The 19,053-nt window shown below is 40.8% G+C and overlaps 1 protein-coding gene across 1 annotated transcript in view; it reads right to left on the reverse strand.

Annotated features, from left to right (window-relative positions):
• GALNT12 (polypeptide N-acetylgalactosaminyltransferase 12) overlaps positions 1–19,053 on the reverse strand; it is a 43,707-nt gene that overhangs the window by 14,164 nt on the left and 10,490 nt on the right. The window contains exons 3-4 of the mRNA XM_044294404.1: positions 17,876–18,045; positions 14,549–14,738 (exon numbers count right to left, since the gene is read on the reverse strand). Of these exons, the coding sequence (XP_044150339.1) occupies positions 14,549–14,738; positions 17,876–18,045 (360 nt within the window). The remainder of the gene's footprint in view (positions 1–14,548; positions 14,739–17,875; positions 18,046–19,053) is intronic.

Consider the following 19,053-nt stretch of genomic DNA (forward strand, 5'->3'; position numbering starts at 1 on the left):
CTTGACCAATCACAGCCAGCCTCACACACTGCCTGTGTGGGAAATTCCCCTAGCGGGAGCTTCTAGAATCATTACACCAGAGGAGAGGAGCTCCACTAAGAGCTGTGTTTTATGGAAGCAGAGAGGCCAAAATAGGTATTTAGAACAGTTATATAATGTTCCTAGTGTTAGTATTGTGAATAGAACTGTATACTGAACCAGTTATTTATGTTTACTTACAGTTTCACCATACAAATTACCACCATATAATCATACAATCCAAACAAATTGCATACAAATGCGAACTGCTCATACCAGATCATAAACAATTGTATAGAACTATTCTGCCACAGATGTACGTTAGAGAAAATCCCCTGATTAGTTTTGAGTGATAGCCCCTGTACAAGCAATGGTAGATAGCTGAACTCACTAATATCTCCAGATATAGGCACCAGTTGCATATGATAATCCAGTGAGGAGAATACAATGGTGAAGCTTTGATAATCTATTGATTTGCCTTGCTTGAAAACAAATGCAGAGAATCAGGGTATGCTAGAGGATATTAGAGGTCAAAAAGAATTGCTCTCACCATCTTGAAGTCTGCAACAAAGAGGAAGGACGAAGGACCTTGCAGAGGATGTGATGTCACAAAAGAGGGAGGAGAGCATTGTAATGGAAATTTACATAACACACTATAAAATGTATTATAAGAATAACCACAGGGTGGCAGCGTTACACAACATAGTAAATAACAAGATAATGCGAACACAGCAATTAGTAAAATAGAAGAATAAAGGCTGGAACAGCACAAGAACAAACTGCAAACCAAGTAAAGCAAGGGAACTATTGGTTAACCTCAGCTATACCTCTCAAAGAGATCATAAAGTGCTTAAATAACTTAAAGTGAGAGTACAGATACTCAAGAGAGAAATATATCCACCATTTTATGTTGAATAATAAGATTGAACAGTTGAACCACCATCTTATGCATACTGCCATTTTATACTTTATTCAACACGTGTTTTGTACATGGACTATCTGCTGCGGAGGCGGCAGTGTTATATGAAGAAAAATTGAAGTTAATAAAGAAGTTATTTCAAGCCTTTGGGTGCTCTTTCGATTCAATTGTTTTTTATTAAAGTTTTGCAGCATACAGGAAACATGCCGCATACCCGGGAAACACAGATATACGGAAGGTAACATATTAGCCAATAACAACAAAAGTGGTGCAATTGGAGGGTATCATCGCCGATTCTATATGGGATATACATTTCAGATGTTGGTGCATCACTCTGAGGGCACTGAGCCATTCTACATCAGTGAAATTTGGTGTACTCTTTAAACCTACTGTTTCCATAGAACGGCGCTAGAGGAATTACAAAGTAATAGAAAGTCTGGTTAGACTAAAAGTCAGAGATATCTTCTAATGCCACAGTGCAAAAGGCACTTCATAGTGCTGTGCCTGCCACAGTTGAACTATTACCCTCAGAGGGCAAAGTGATAGTGCTCGTCAACTTGCACAGTAAAGAGCGCATTAGAGCAGCGGAGCAACTGTTCCCTGAGTGAGCAAGCAAAGACACCTCAGCGGAGCTACCATGGAGGCCATAGAAAGTGTGCATTAGTCAAACTGCAGCCGACTCTTGGCAGAACGGCAAAGGCAAAATAGTCAGAAAAAGAGCGCCAACCCTCCTGCGATCCCTAGAGAGAGAAATAGACGCAAGGTGGGAGGCCAAAGTCCAGAGCTAGAGTGCCCCCACCACTATCCACGGAAAGACCACGTACTGCAGCCAGCTAGTTTCCCGCCACTAGGCCCAAGGTCTGCAGCAGCGCATCCAAGCCAGCGCATCGCAAGTCAGCACAAGGAATCGCAAGTCAGCACAGAACATTACAAGCAGCGTATCCAGGCAAGGGCATCATAAGCATTGCAAATCTGCACAGAGCATCGCAAGTCAGCGCAGAGCATCGCATCATATCAAGAAAAGACATGTCTCCTTTAAGACTGACATTTGTTCCTTCAGAATAAGGTCAGAGCTTTCCTTTTATTACTTATCATTGCATATAGGCTTTGACATAAAGAGACATTTTTGTGTTCAGAAATAAGAGACTTTAAAGTAAAAACAAAGGACAGTTTGTAGTATATGGATTCTAAAGTATTTAAAGTGAGTCATTTATTTCTGCACTTTGTCAGTATTGCATTTAAAGTGAAAGGCATCTTATTATTTGTATTGATTGTTATAGCATTTAAAGGGAACCTGTCACCGGGATTTTGTGTATAGAGCTGAGGACATGGGTTGCTAGATGGCCGCTAGCACATCCGCTATACCCAGTCCCCATAGCTCTGTGTGCTTTTATTGTGTCAAAAAACAATTTGATACATATGCAAATTAACCTGAGATGAGTCCTGTCCCTGACTCATCTCAGGGACAGGACTCATCTCAGGTTAATTTGCATATGTATCAAATTGTTTTTTTTATACAATAAAAGCATACATAGCTATGGGGACTGGGTATTACGGATATGCTAGCGGCCATCTAGCAACCCATGTCCTCAGCTCTATACAGAAAATCCCGGTGACAGGTTCCCTTTAAAGTAAAATGTCTGAGCCTAGTATTACTATGCCACTGTTAGAGGATACAAAGATAGAAAGGGTAGAAGGTTAAGAGCAGAGAACCTGTCTGAGTTAGAAGAGTCTAATGCAGCACTAGTCTTACCTCAAACAAATTTAGCCCAAACAAATGAACTAAGACGTTCATCATGTGCCAGAAAACCCCAAAAATGCTGGAAATTTTGGAGCAAGAAGCAGCACTGAAAGAGAAAAAGTTTGCCTGGATGTATGATAGGTGGAAATCATACATTAAAGACATTTATAGAAAGCTAAAGCAAGAAAGATAATGAACAAGCTTTTTATGAGAGACTATGCTAAGTCCTTAGGGGAACCACAATCTCAAGTGTGACTTGTTCGCTAGCAGAAGTGCCACCCACATATCAGAGTCCTCAAGTACTTCAGCCAAAAGAAAGGAATTAGCTGAACAACTTGCTGTCAAGAGAGCAGAAATTGAGATGGAAGCTGCCATCGAGGCACAGCGCTATCAAATGAAGGCACATCGCCATCAAATGGAAGCTGAAATGGAGGAACAGTGCCAACAGATGAAAAGTCTGGAAAGGCAGAAAGAAGTTAAGATCATGGAAGCCAGACTCAGAGTACACAAAGAAGATATGAATCAGAGTAGTCATAGGTTCAAATCTGTACCAAGTGAAGAAACAGACTCCTACTTTCCTTTACACGCCCAGGAGGATGGAAGGGAATCTCCAGCATGTAGTGAAGAAATAAGTTATTATCCTTCCATCCCTGCTCAGAAAAACAAAGAGAGGCCAAGTCCAGTGCCAGGAAAAAGGTGTGTGAATTTACCCTCTATCTCTACCAGAAAAAGATAAAGAAAGGGACTCACCTAATTCAGAACTAAGTGAGAAAATAGAACAGGATGATTCTATACCTAGATGTCACGGCAATGCTCAGGAGAGTGTTACAACCATTGTCCCAGCAAGACAACAGAGAACAGTGATAGCTAGACTTCCTGTTCCAGACCCTACTGTATTTTCAGGAGATGTACTGAAATTCATAGAGTGGAAGGCAAGCTTTGAAATAACCATTGAGCATCATTGCTTCAGTCCAGTTGACAAGTTATTCTACCTTCAGAGATATGTTGGTGGGGAAGCAAAGGAAGTTTTTGAAGGTAACTTCTATAGAAGAGACAAAGAAGCCTACAAGCAAGCTTGGGAAAAATTTAATGCAAGATATGGTCATCCTTTCTTAGTACAAAGAGCCTTTAGAGAGAAACTGAATAACTGGCCTAAAATAGGTCCTAAAGAACACTTCAGACTCCAAAAGTATGGTGACTTCCTGCAAGCATGCAGCAATGCCATCCCACATGTTCAAGGACTATAAGTACTGAACGACTATCTAATAAACCACAGGATGCTAACTAAGCTACATGAAGAAGTGGCTTCTAGATGTAATCGCTATGTGACTAAACAGTTAGATTTAGTTAAAAACGTTCCAAGTTTTAAAGAGTTCTCTGAGTTCGTCAATGAGGAAGCACGGAAAGCATGTAATCCAGTAACATCATCTTACGTCTTAAAATTCGTGGAAGAAAACCTGAAGAGAGATAAGACATGCAAGAGCAACTAGCTTTGCAACCAACACAGCAGCTAAAGGTCCAGATATCTACAACAGCAAGTTCAAAGTCACTACTGGGATCAGTAGAGAGATAGAACCGACAAATCTTCAGACTACCTTCAAATGTATGTTCTGTGGAGAGAACTACTCCATACACAAGTGCCAACAATTGAAGGAGAAGTTCCCAGAAGAAAAGAAAATATTTGTACTGGATAACCAACTGTGTTTCGGATGTCTAAGAAAAGGCCATGTTACTAAGGAGTGTAAGAAAAAGTCCACATGCAGCGTTTGCAAAGGACGCCATCCTACACCACTACACGAAGAACGTCCAAAGAATGATAAATCCTCAATATGTAAAGATACTGAGGAAGGAAATAAAGTATCGGTATTCTCTTGAGGGAAGGAGAAAGCAACGGCACATCAATGGTTGTACCAGTGTGCGCATTTCAAATCCTAAAAGGAGGAACAAGAAGGTATGCCTATGCTCTACTGGATTACCAGAGTGACGTCACCTTCATTGATCAAGAAATCTGCAAGAAATTACAACTGGCTACAGAACCAGTGAAGCTCAAACTCACTACAATGACGGGGAAAGACACATTAGTTAACAGTCTAAGGGTTAAAGGACTGAGAGTTAGAGGACTTCATTCAAACCTCACATTAGATCTACCTCCAGCTTAAACAAAAGATGATATACCTCTAGATCGAGATCACATACCTACCTGTAAAACAGCCAATAAATGGTAACACCTATCTGTCATATCTCATGAAATATCCCCACTGAAGGAGTTTGGTGTTGGACTGTTGATAGGCTACGATTGTTCCGAAGCCTTGGTACCACAAAAAGTAATCACAGGAGGAAAGGGTGAACCCTACACTGTTCAAACTGATCTAGGATGGGGTGTTGTTGGAGGAAAACAGCAGATCGCAAACTCAAGACAGGTGACAGGATTGTGTCATCGAACATCTGTCCAAGAGTTACCAACTGTAAGTCCAGCAAAAGTAATCACGATCCTTCCATCCGACTGCTGACATAAGTTCTAAAGAAAAGAGTGTATCCCAAGAAGACATAAAGTTCGTACACACTCTAGAAGAAAGTATTCAGCAGAATCAACAAGGTCACCTTTAAATGCCCTTACCTTTTAGAGAACAATCTCGTCTGCCAAATAACAGAAATCTTGCCCTAGCAAGATTGAAATGTTTGAAGAAAAGGATGGTAAGAGATCCCAAACTGGAAAATGATTATTTGAAATTCACGGAAGGCATCCTTGAAGAAGGACATGCAGAGAAAGTTAATAATCAGCCTAAAGAAGGAGAAGTGTGGTAGATCCCACATCAAGGCGTTTACCATTAAAATAAACCAGATTGAATGATCATCTACTAAAAAGGACCAGATCTTACAAACACTCTGCCTGCAGTACTCTGTAGATTCATAAAGTATCCCATAGCAGTCATGTGTGACGTTGAAAAAATGTTCCACCAGTTTCATGTGAAGAATAAATATAGAGACTTCCTGAGGTTTCTATGGTGGGAGGGCGGAGATACAGATTCAGAGCCAGCAGAATACAGAATGAAAAGTACACTTGTTTGGAGCAGCATCGTCTCCAGGTTGTGCCATTTATGGTATGATGTACCTGGCCAACCAGAATGAAAAGGATTGCCCATCAGCAGCAAATTTCCTGAAGAAATACTTTTATGTAGATGATGGTCTTATAAGTCTAGAGTCCACAGAATCTGCAATCAAACTAGTGAAAGAAAGCCAAGAGTTATGCGCAAAAGGAAACCTGCACCTTCACAAATTCATATCAAACAACAGAGAGGTACTGGAATCTGTCAGTGACTCTGAACGTGCAACAACAATAAAGAATGTAGATCTCAGTTATCATCATCTTCCAGTTCAGAAAGTACTTGGATTGGGATGTAATGTAGAGAATGACAAGTTCTTCTTTGAAGTATCTATTGAAGAGAAAGTTGCAATTAGACTCACCATTCTTTGCGCAGTGGCTTCTATATATGATCCATTGGGATTCTTGGCCCCAGTAATCCTCAGAGCAAAATAAATACTACAAGAATTATGCAGACAGAAGTTGGGATGGGACGAGCCCATACCTGAAAATTTGAGGCCAAGGTGGGAGAGTTAGATAAGAGACTTGCAAAACTTGAGAGAAGTTTGGATACCCAGATGTTTTGTACCTCATGATTTCGAAAAGTACCAGAAAATAGAACTTCATAACTTTTCAGATGCTAGTAGTTATGGTTATAGTCAGTGCTCCTACATCAGAGTGATAGAAGAAAAGATACACTGTGCCTTGGGTATGGGGAAGGCCAGAGTTGCACCTACCAGTATTCAGACAATACCAAGACTTGAACTGACAGCAGCTGTAGTTCCAGGATCAGTAATCAAGTTTTTGAGAGAAGAATTGGAATTGAAAATAGATGAAGAATATTTTTGGACAGACTCATAAGTTGTCCTAGGACACATAAACAATGAAGCTCGAAGATTCCATATCTTTGTCGCCAACAGAGTTGAGAAAATTCAGGAAATAACAAATCCAGAACATTGCCATCACATTGACACAAAGAATAACCCAGCAGATCATGCTTCAAGAGGGAATGTAACAGAATTGAAAAATTAAAACTGGTTCACAGGCCCAGAGTTTCTTTCGGAAATGGAAATCACGCCGAGTAAAGGTTGAATAGAATTGTCTATGGGTGATCCAGAAGTTAAAGTTGTACAAACATTGAGCACTGCTGCCAAGTGTCAAGATGACATACTTGGAAGACTAGCCACATGTTCAAAATGGAATACAGTCATAAACATAGTAGCTCGAATTCAACGTGTGGCAAAGGGTATCAGAAAGAAGGAATTGGTGAATGTAGAAGAAAGAATGAAAGCTGAAGAAACAGTCATAAGACTCATTCAACAGAGATTCTACAGTGAAGAGTTGATGAGACTTAGTCAAGAAGGTTAGCTTCCAAAACAAGTTAGCTTCCAAAGATCCACCCATTTTACAATCTTAATCTTGTTCTGCAGGATGGTATACTGAAGGTGGGAGGGAGACTGGAAAATGCATTGTCACCTAGCAGAGTAAAGCATCCAGCAATTCTACCCAAAAATTCTACCTTCACAAGATTGATTATTGATCACTACCACAACAAATCCTTGCATCAAGGAAGAAGTTTTACCCAAAGCTGTTTGAGAGAAGGTGGTTACTGGATTGTGAAAGGAAGCAAAGTTATAGCAAAGTATATAAGTAAATGTGTATTCTGCAGAAAGGGACATAGACCTACCGAAGAACAAAGAATGGCAGATTTACCGGCAGATCGTGTAAACCCATCATCACCATTTCTTTATAGCAGAATGGATTGTTTTGGCCCATTCATCACCAAACAAAACCGCAAGGAGTACAAGAGATATGGACTAATATTTACATGTCTAAGCTCCAGGGCAATTCACCTGGAAATATTCGAAGATACGTCAACTGATGCATTCATCAACGCCTTGAGATATTTCATAGCCATTACAGGTACTGTCAGAGAGCTTAGATTTGACCAAGGATCTAATTTTGTCGGAGCAAAGAATGAATTGAAGAAAGCTTTAAAGGAGATCGATAAAGTATCTGTTAGAGAAACAGTGTGATTTTCACATGAATGCTCCACATGCAAGCCATACAGAAGGCGTTTGGGAAAGACAAATCAAAACTGTAAGAAATGTGTTAAGTTCAGTGTTGAAAAAGAACGCCGGAAGAATAGATGATGCTTCACTTAGGTGCTCTAGGAAGCAATGTCTATTGTTAACAGTCGTCCACTTACAGTTGATAACATCAACGATCCAACAAGTTTGGACCCTTTAATTCCCAACCATCTACTTCACCTTAAGTCTGATTACATACAGCCACCACCTGGCAAGTTCACCAAAGAGGATTTATATGCTAAAAGGAGATGCGAAGAGTTCAATAGCTATCAGATCAGTTTGGGAATAGATGGAGAAAAGAGTAATTAGCCAATCAGATGCGAAGAGGTAAATGGCAAACACCCAGAAGAAATGTGCAAGTTGGTGAAGTAGTGTTAGTAAAAGTAGAATATTTACCTAGAAGTCAATGGAAATTGGCCGAAGTTCTAGAAGTTCAAAAGGATGAAGACAGACTAGTAAGAAGAGTGTTGTTACAAGTAGGAGACTCAAAACTTGACAAAAAAAAAAGAAAATGTCTCACTACTTGTCACCGCCAGCTCTGCGAGAAGCTCTGGCAGACGTTCTTCTCTACCTCTTGTATGATGTTCTTTGTTTTGGTTTCACTTTCTCATCTCCTTTCCTTTTGCCAGGTGTCACTTATTTAGACATAATCATTTTCCTTTATATTCCCTCCCATACTGCCTCACTTTGCGGTTTATACTACTTCCTGGATGAAGTGTTCACTGCTGGAGGCTGCGACTGCTGTTTGCTCAGATAAGTCCTTTTACTTTATTGTGTTTGCTTGCTGGCTTGATTCTAGGTGACCCTGGCTCCCTCCGTATTAAGTGCAGGGAGCCGGTGGTCGTGTCCCCTGACTATTATAAACCTCTAAAAACTTTCCATTTGCTACTATTGGCAAGCTTGATGCGGAAATTGAAGGTTTGCCGTTTGCTTGTAGTTCCCGTTTTCTCCTACCTGCCAGGGTGGTGCTAGACAGCAAGAACATTGTTTGTGAGATTTTTGTAGATAGTGGAGCAGCTGTCAATCTCATTGATAATCAATTTGCAACAACGCATGGTTTCCAGGTATGCACTTTGGAAAAGGATATACCTGTTTTTGCTATCGATCCTGCTCCACTTTCTCAAAGATCGTTAAAGGGCATAGTTCACAATAGTCGTTTGACTGTGGGTGACGCTCATGTTGAGGATATGTAGTGTTTCGTCTTAAATGGATTATCTACTCCTCTAGTGTTGGGGCTACCCTGGCTCACTAAACATAATCCCACCATTGATTGGCAAGCAAGGCAAATAAATGGTTGGAGTGACTTTTGCAGAGAGAATTGCCTCACGACATCTCTTTCAGAGGTTTCTACCAAGAGTGTGCCATCTTTTCTCTCTGAATTTTCGGATGTGTTTTCCGAGAGTGGTGTCCAGGAGTTGCCCCCTCACTGGGAGTACGACTGCCCTATTAATCTCATCCCAGGCACCAAGCTGCCAAAATCACGTCTATACAATCTCTCCCAACCTGAAAGGGTCACTATGCGTACTTATATCTCTGAGAGACTTAGAAAGGGACACATTCGACCCTTGAAGTCACCTGTTGCCGCAGTTTTTTTTTTGTTAAGAAAAAAGATGCTTCTTTAAGACCTTGTCTGGATTTCAGGGAGCTGAACTGTATCACGATTCGTGACCCATATCCGCTTCCTCTGATCCCAGACCTGTTTAACCAGATTGTTGGGGCTAAAGTTTTTTCTAAGTTGGATTTAAGAGGGGCATACAACCTAGTCAGGATCAGGCAAGGGGACGAATGGAAGACGGCCTTCAATACCCCTGAGGGTCATTTCGAAACTTTGGTTATGCCCTTTAGTTTGATGAATGCTCCGGCCATCTTCCAACATTTTGTGAACAGCATTTTTTATCATTTAATGGGGAAATTTGTACTGGTGTATCTAGATGCCATTTTGATTTTTTTCTCCTGATTTCAAGACTCATCGGGACCACCTATGCCAGGTCTTGCTTATTCTGCGAGAGAATAAATAGTACGCTAAACTGGAAAAATGTGTGTTTGCGGTTCCGGAATTCAATTTCTTGTTTTTCTTCTCTCCGCTTCTGGTTTTCGCATGGAACCTGAGAAGATCCACGCTGTGCTTGATTGGGAGCTTCCTGAGAATCAGAAGGCGCTGATGCGGTTTTTGGGTTTTGCCAATTATTACAGAAAGTTAATTTTGAATTATTCCTCTGTTGTTAAGCCACTCACTGATATGACTAAAAAGTGGGTGGATTTTTCATTGTGGTCGGTAGATGCGCTTAAAGCCTTTTCTAGTATTAAAGAGAGTTTTGCTTCCGCTCTCATTTTGGTGCAACCTGATGTCTCTCTGCCTTTCATTGTTGAGGTGGATGCTTCTGAGGTAGGTGCAGGTGCAGTCTTGTCTCAGGGTCCCTCTCCTGCCAAATGGCGACCGTGTGCCTTTTTCTCAAGGAAACTCTCCTCTTCAGAGAGAAATTACAATGTGGGAGATAGGGAGTTGTTACCCATCAAATTAGCTTTTGAGGAATGGCGCCATTGGTTAGAGGGAGCCAGACACCCTATTACCGTGTTTACCGACCATAAGAATCTGGCCTACTTGGAATCGGCCAAGCGCCTGAACCTGAGACAGGCCAGATGGTCTTTGTTCTTTTCTAGGTTTAATTTTGTGGCTACGTTCCGCCCTGGGGTTAAAAATGTGAAGGCGGATGCCCTGTCACGTTGTTTTCCGGGAGGGGGGAACTTTGAAGACCCGGGTCCCATTTTGGCTGAAGGGGTTGTCGTCTCTGCTCTTTATCCTGATTTGGAGGCAGAGGTTCAGGCAGCCCAGGCAGAAGCTTCTGATCTTTGTCCTCCTGGGAGGTTGTTTGTGCCACTCGCACTGTCCTTGCTGGGCACCCAGGGAGTAGAGCCACAGTGGATCTCATTGCTCTGAGATTCTGGTGGCCGACTCTTCATAAGACGGTTGAGGGTTTTGTGGCAGCCTGCGAAACCTCTGCTCGTGCCAAGGTCCCTCATTCATGGCCATCGGGTTCTTTCCTCCTGTTACCCATTCCTTCCTGTCCTTGGACGCATCTGTCCATGGACTTTATTATGGACCTGCCTCGTTCCTCGGGGAAGACTTTGATTCTGGTGGTAGTGGACCGTTTTAGCAAAATGGCACATTTCATTTCCTTTCCTGGGTTACCCAATGCTAAGACGCTGGCGCAAATTACGTGATAGGGGCATGTAATTTGTTTCCAGATTCTGGAAGGCATTCTGTTCTCGCTTGGGGGTTCGGTTGTCGTTCTCTTCTGCTTTTCACCCACAGACGAATGGTCATACCGAACGTGTCAATCAGAATCTGGAGACATATCTGCGCTGTTTTGTGGAGGAGAATCAGGAGGATTGGTATTCTTTTTTGGTCCCTTGCTGAGTTTGCTTTAAATAACTGTCGCCAGGAGTCCTCTGATAAGTCACCATTTTTTGGTGCATATGGCTTTCATCCACAGTTTGGGACATTCTCTGGAGAGGGGTCTTCTGGTTTACCTGATGAGGAGAGATTTTCCTCGTCTTTGTCCTTTATTTGGCAACAGATTCAGGGTAATCTGAAGAGGGTGAGTGAGAGATATAAGCTTGTGGTGGATAAGAGACGTGTGCCTGGTCCGGACCTGAATGTGGGTGATCTGGTGTGGTTGTCTACAAAGAATATAAAACTGAAGGTTCCCTCCTGGAAGTTGGGTCCTAAGTTTATTGGGCCTTACAAGATCTTGTCCGTCATCAATCCCGTTGCCTTTCGTCTTGATCTTCCTCAGACTTGGAAGATCCATAATGTTTTTTCACAAGTCCCTATTGAAACCTTATGCCCAACCCACTGTACCCTCCTCTTTGCCTCCTCATCCGATTATTGTTGATGGTAATCTTTAATTTCAGGTCTCTAGGATTGTGGATTCTCGCATTATCCGCGGTTCTCTTCAGTACCTTGTTCATTGGGAGGGTTATAGTCCTGAGGAGAGGATGTGGGTCCCAGTGGCGGACCTTAATGCCACTCGTCTCATCTCATCAGGGCTTTCCATAGGTCTCATCCTGAGAAAGTGGGCTCTGAGTGTCCGGAGTCCACCCGTAAAGGGAGGGGTACTGTCACCGCCAGTTCTGCGAGAAGCTCTGGCAGATGTTCTTCTCTACCTCTTGTATGATGTTCTTTGTTTTGGTTTCATTTTCTCATCTCCTTTCCTTCTGCCAGATGTCACTTGTTTAGACATAATCGTCTTCCTTTATATTCCCTCCCATACTGCCTCACTTTGTGGTTTATACTACTTCCTGGATGAAGTGTTTACTGCTTGGGGCTGCGACTGCTGTTTGCTCAGATAAGTCCTTTTACTTTATTGTGTTTGCTTGCTGGCTTGATTCTAGGTGACCCTGACTCCCTCTGTATTAAGTGCAGGGAGCCGGTGGTCGTGTCCCCTCACTATTATAGGGTTTTCAGGTGTCACACAGGCTTAGGTACGTAGGCATGCAATCGTCTACCATCGAGACCCTTGTATGTGCATAGCAGTCAGGGAGAGCTCTTAGGGTTTTATAGGGCTCACCTATAAGCTCCTTAGTTTGGGATCAAGCCAGTCACTCGTTTATTTATAGGTTCCAGTTATCTGCAAATCTCATCTGTGACACTGCTCCACTAAAGTTGGAACATCCTATACAGAAGTTAGTTGTTCTGCTTGAGAGTGTTAAAAGACATTTGAGAGTTGAGAACATGATGGAAAATTCCTCAAATTCATGTTTAAGTCCTACCACTAAGAACATAGAATTATAGGTAGTTTTGGTGGGAGTGTAGATGGCCAGCAAAGACCTGCCCTAGGTTGCTAATATAGCTTGTGTGTTTATACAGCTAGACTTGCCAATAAACTTAATACAGTTCCTAAAATATAATATGCCTTTACGATTCATTATACAATGTAAGGTAGGCTCAATGACACAGCAGAAACAACAGAAAGCATAGAGTTAAACGATTGTTGCTGGGCAGGAGTCTTGACCAATCACAGCCAGCCTCACACAAACAGCAGGAGTTTTGACCAATTATAGCCAGCCTCACACACTGCCTATGGGAAATTCCCCTAGCAGGAGCTGTTAGAAATTATTAAACCAGAGGAGAGGAGCTGAACAAACATTCACTCCACTAAGAGCTGTGTTTTATGGAAGTAGAGAGGCCAAAAAAGGTATTTAGAACAGTTATATAATGTTCCTATTGTTAGTATTGTGATTAGAACTGTATACTGAACCAGTTATTTATTTTTACTTACAGTGCCACCATACAAATTACCACCATATAATCATACAATTCAAACAAATTGCATACAAATGTGAACTGCTCATACCAGATCATAAGCAATTGTATAGAGCAAACTGCAAACCAAGTAGAGCAAGTGAACTATTGGTTAACCTCAGATATACCTCTCAGAGAGATCATAAAGTGCTTAAATAACTTAAAGTTATTTTAAGCATTTGGTGTGCTCTTTAAACCTACTGTTTCCAATGAACAGCACTAGAGGAATTACAGAGTAATAGACAGTCTGGTTAGACTAAAAGTCAGAGATACCAAAATTCTTCTAATGCCACAGTCCAAAAGGCACTTCATAGTGCTGCGCCTGCCACACTTTTGTCTAACTTTATGCCATATTTTGATTGGCTTAGACTATATTTTGCAGCAAACTTTTGATGCAATATGGTCAATTTTAGGCCACACCCCTTCTACAAAGCGACACCCCTAGAAAAGTGCAAAAAGTGTCCAAAATAGAGATCTTTTGCAAAACATGTACACCAGTCTTTCTACAGCAACTTAAGCCACAAAATCAGCATCAAGAATATAATTTGACAGAACATACCCCCTGTCTCAACCAAGATGTATAAACCCAATGTCTAGTCCTGACAAGCTGAAAGCAGAATACATGCCAATATTATATCTAGGTATTATATCTAGATGGAAGTTCAATATACCCTCTGGTTGAAAAGAAGTATTTACAGGATTAAGTATCGCCATACAGTTAACAGTTCAAATAATTAATTATCAACTGATGGATGTGGATGTCTCTTATCTTTTTACAACCTCCTTAAAGGGGTATTCCCATCTGGGGATAATGGTGGCAAATCACTTGGATAAGTCATCAATGTCAGACAGCTGTGGGTCCCACCTCTGGGGCCCATTCCTATCTTTAGAACGGGGCCCCCGAAGTGAAGAGAGAGCAGTTATGCATCCATGGCCACCGCTATGGGATTTCCAAAAACAGATGAGCGCTAGCGATCCTAGTGATTTGCTATCAATGTCTCAAATGGGACAATACCTAAAGGCTTTAAATATGTTTACTTTACATTACAGCGATTGTCCAATCATAAGTTAAGTGAAAAGTGTCTGAACTGTTGTGGTCCGACCGCCAGGATGCCAACACTAACAAAAACAGGGTCCCAGAGTCCCATGCTGAGTGATGGTCGCTCAGGTGCTCTGCCACTCCATTAAACACTATGGGACTACAGTAGAGCGTTTGGTCAGCTATCTCCAGCAGTCCAAAAGAGAAATATGGAGCTGAGAGATCAATGAACCTTCACTCCATTCACTCAATCGGTCCCATGCTGTCAGACCTCCACGTATGGATACACATTAAGTTCTTATAACTTTAACTTCCAAGTCATTAGAAATACTGAATTGTTGGATGTTAACATACCTCTCCAATAATGGTTCCAGCCAGCCTTCATGGCACTCACAATGGCAATCAAGAAAGGTTAGCACTTCTCCTGTTGCTTTGGAGGCTCCAAGGAGACGCGCTCGTACCAGACCTTCTCTCTTGTGTGCACGGATTAGTCGTACCTTCTTTAGCCCTGAGATATGCTTTTCCAAAGGTTCTTTTAGATGATCTAGAAGCACATTTTGCTATTGATTGATAAACTGAACACCATTTTTGCATCCACAAACACATTTTCTCACGCACATCATTATATTTTAGCAAGACCTTGAGATACAGCCAAGGAAAGCAGAATCAAAAGCGGGATTGCATCAGAAAGGGTAATAGCTATTGTGAGGCAGTGACAGGCCTCATGGTTGTTAGGGGAGATATATGGCAGGATTTGCTGTGTCTTCTCCAGAATCACCAGGTCTGAAGAAAGACCAGGTGCAGTAATAACCTGGGGATAAAGGAATCCTCAGAGTGAGAGGGGGTGGGGACTTGCACACAGAAGGCTGGAGTGGCTCTGTGTGGTCTGAGCCGGGAGGGCTGAGAGACCACTATCCCCCAAGAGTCACTAGTGTGGGAGCAGCCTGGAGGCTGCTGGAGGTTGGGCTAGGAAAGCTGCATCTCATCACAGCTGTGAACTGTGTTACGCTTTAGGTGAGTCAGGGAAACCTATGTGTTTAGATACGGCCCAGACGGGCAAGGTATTTTATCTTTCCTTTTTTATGTTTTTTCTTTATGCCGTGTGCCACAATAAAGCACAGTTTGGCCCCTAAAACCTGGTGTCTGTGAAGAATTGTGTGGTTGCAACCCACGGAAAAGAGCTAATCCCCCACACTATGCTATACATCTTGGGTACTAGCAATTTAGTGCAGCCTACAAAATGACAAAGTGGGAATCAATTTTGTTGAAAATAATCCTCATGTATTCCAAATTTAATAACATGGGGTTCTGGCACAGCCGTGTTTTATGACCGTAGAAGACATTAAATGGGTTGTCCAAATCCATTAAAAATCTCAGACAAACCCCCCAATTTGCTAAAATAGATGATGTTATACTAACCTCTGCCTCCAGCGCTTTTCTCTGCACCACCTGTCCAGTTTATGGCACATGACTGCTGCAGTCAATCACTGTCTTCAGTGATCTACTGCTTAGGACCTTGATTGGCTGCAACGGTCATGTGCCATACATATGCTCATCACCATCAATGAGGTGTGTACAGTGACATGAAGGTGTAGGTGTACGGCTGTAGAGATCACGTACCATACATCAGCTTGGCTTGTCACTGCCATTGTTTGTAAATAAGCAGGATTAGGCAGATTGGAGAAAAAGGTTATTACAACATGATTTTTATTTTAGTCAATTGAGGGGCTTGTCCGAGATTTTTATTTATCTCCGACAACCCCTTTAAACCTTAAACAGAACCATTCACCCACTCACTTACTTAAATATAAATTAAATATTTGGATTGAAAAAGTTAAGCTATGCAAAAAAATAATTCTGGCCATTAAATGTCCATTACCCATAAGGAAAATAAGCATATATATATACAGCTGGCTTCAAGTGATAGGTGCTCCAAAGGATAACTCTGTCCACAAGTTAACAGCTTTACAGTAGTGCTTGAAAGTCTGTGAACCCTCTAGAATTTTCTATATTCCTGCATAAATTTGACCTAAAACTACATCAGATTTTCACACAAGTCCTAAAAGTTTATACAAATAACCAATATGACATGTCTGTCAGTGGCAAAAGTATGAATCATTGCTTTCAGTATCTAGTGTGACCATCATGGGGAGCAATAACTGCAACTAAACATTTCCATCTACCTGGTGAGACACCCTTTTAACTAGTTTAATTTGTAGAAAATTGACTTTAAATGTGTAAAAGTATTATTTAGGAGAGAGGCTGCATTATTTGACGGAGAAAATGTTTTCAGCCACCGCCATATTGAATTCAGCTCAGATTTTTCAATGGGAAGGGGGTCCTGTGATATGTCAGTCTTGGCTAGAATTCACTAAGAAACCCACTGAAAGTGTTAGTTTTGACCTATCTTTACCTGTTTATATGAGTTAAAGGGTTCTACAGGAATTAAGAAAATGAAAATACTTAAATATTACTTTATTATAAATGTATTCCCAAACCTCTTTCATTAGTTAGAATGGCTCATTTTGTCTAGAGAGCAATCATCAGGAAAAATAAAATGGCCGCTGTACACACAAAACCTGTCCTAATCACACAGGAAGACAAGTTACTTCAGAACACTGAGCCAAATAGCCAACAATTTTTTTAATTTAATTCCTGGAGAACACCTTTAAGCAATGTCAAAGTTTTCAAAAAAGTGCTTCACATAATGTATTCTATGTGGCCACCATTCTGCTGGATGCACATGGTTAAAGGTTTAATACAGTCATCATGAACATGCTGAAGAAAATGATTCTTCTTCACAGAACTGTAGGATTCGTCATTTCAAGTGAGAAATATTGAGCCGTTTCAGGTGAGTCAATATGGCTCACCTGAAATAGCAAATCCTACAGTGCTGTGAAGAATATCACCTGCAGTTCTTGGCAGCTGAAACGTTCTCCACTACCAAATAACGCAGTCTCTTTCCCAATTAATAATTTTCTATATGTATACCCATATGTGACGATACAGGGGGAAAATGTATTAAGACTGGTATTCAAAACCCCAGTCTTAATTAGAATTGCCCTTGGAGTAAGATGTCGCAATAGTCACAAATTCTGCAGGACTATCCGGCGAACCTGATCACAAGTGGGTGGAGTTTATTCATATTTGCTTTAAAAAGTTGTTTCTGGTCATTTGCCGACATTTTCTGATGTATCCAATCTCTGTCTCTTTGTCCTTCTATATCACTATACCTCTCTGTATATATATATATATATATATATATTGTATATCCTTCTATATCTCTTTTGCTAACCTACATATATCTTTGTATATGTTCCTTCATATCCCTCTGTATGTATATTTTTTTTTAAATAATTTCCTAACATGACAGTCTTAAAACGTACTAGTCGTTTTAGATAACTTTTTAGAATATCGGTTGTGTGTAAACACGGGTAATTCCATTTTATCTGGCCATTATATGAATTGCATCCTGCAATTTTCACCATTTTGTTCCCTCTGCAGGCTCCATAAGTTTTCCTTAAGGGGTGAAGACTAGCAGCTATGATGTCTTGACAGACAGAAGAGATCCTTCTCCCCTTCTCTGTGTAAGCTGTATACACAGAGAAGGGGAGAAGGATCTCCTCTATTTCTTGGTATGGCTGATGAATTGTCTTCCACAAGTAAATACTTATCACTTACCTTTGTCACTGTAATCATCAACCAGAAGAATTTCTTCAAGAAGGATGTCTGGAGAAGTTTCCAGGACACTGTGCACTGTTCGTAGAAGTGTTGACCAGGCCTCATTATAAAAGGCAATGACCACAGATGTTTTGGGTAGCTTATAGTAGTCATATTTCACAGTTCTACACCTGCACACAAAAAAAAAATAGCGTTAGGAATTTGTAGAAAAAAAAAAGTTTACATGTCTGTGTAATTGTGCAGGAGATCTGCCGCAGATTTCACTATCTACATTGCGATGCCGTGTGATATACAAAGTATATATTGACATGCTGCGGTTTTAACATCCACACTCCAAGTCAATTTACACTGCAGATATTTTTGCAATGTGTGGATGAGATTTGTTATCATCTCATCCACTTTGCTGGCACTGTAAAATGTGTGGATTTTGTCACACTGCATTGTGTATATCCTATGTAGATGTACCCTCAAACAAGTACCTATGAGAGGTGGAGAAAAGGATTCATTAACCCCTTTCATGACCCTGCCATTTTTCACCTTAAGGACCAGGCCATTTTTTGCAAATCTGACCAGTGTCACTTTATGTGGTGATATGTCGTGAAAACGCTTTTACTTATACAAGCCATTCTGAGAATGTTTTCTCCTCACATATTGTACTTCATGACAGTGGTAAAAAAAGGACTTGTATTTATAAAAAAAATGGCAAATTTACCAAATATTTTGAAAAATTACCAAATTTCTATTTCTCTACTTTTTATAATAGATATTACCTCCAAAATAGTTATTACTTTACATCCCCCATAAGTCTACTTCATGTTTTGGATCATTTTGTGAATGCCATTAAAAATTTTTGCGGACGTTAGAAGGCTTAGAAGTTTAGTAGCACATCTTGAAATTTTTCAGAAAATTTCCAAAACCCACTTTTTAAGGACCAGTTCAGGTCTGAAGTCACTTTGTGAGGCTTACATAATAGAAACCACCCAAAAGTGACCCCATTTTAGAAATTACGCCCCTCAAGGTATTCAAAACTGATTTTACTAACTTTGTCAACACTTTAGGTGTTCCACAAGAATTAATGGAAAATAGAGATAACATTTCAGAATTTCACTTTTTGGGCAGATTTTCCATTTTAATAAATTTTTACTCAATATTTATGGCCCTAAATTCTTTAGTTTAAA

Source organism: Bufo gargarizans, chromosome 5 (assembly GCF_014858855.1).
Source record: "Bufo gargarizans isolate SCDJY-AF-19 chromosome 5, ASM1485885v1, whole genome shotgun sequence".
NCBI classification, from domain to species: Eukaryota; Metazoa; Chordata; class Amphibia; order Anura; family Bufonidae; genus Bufo; species Bufo gargarizans.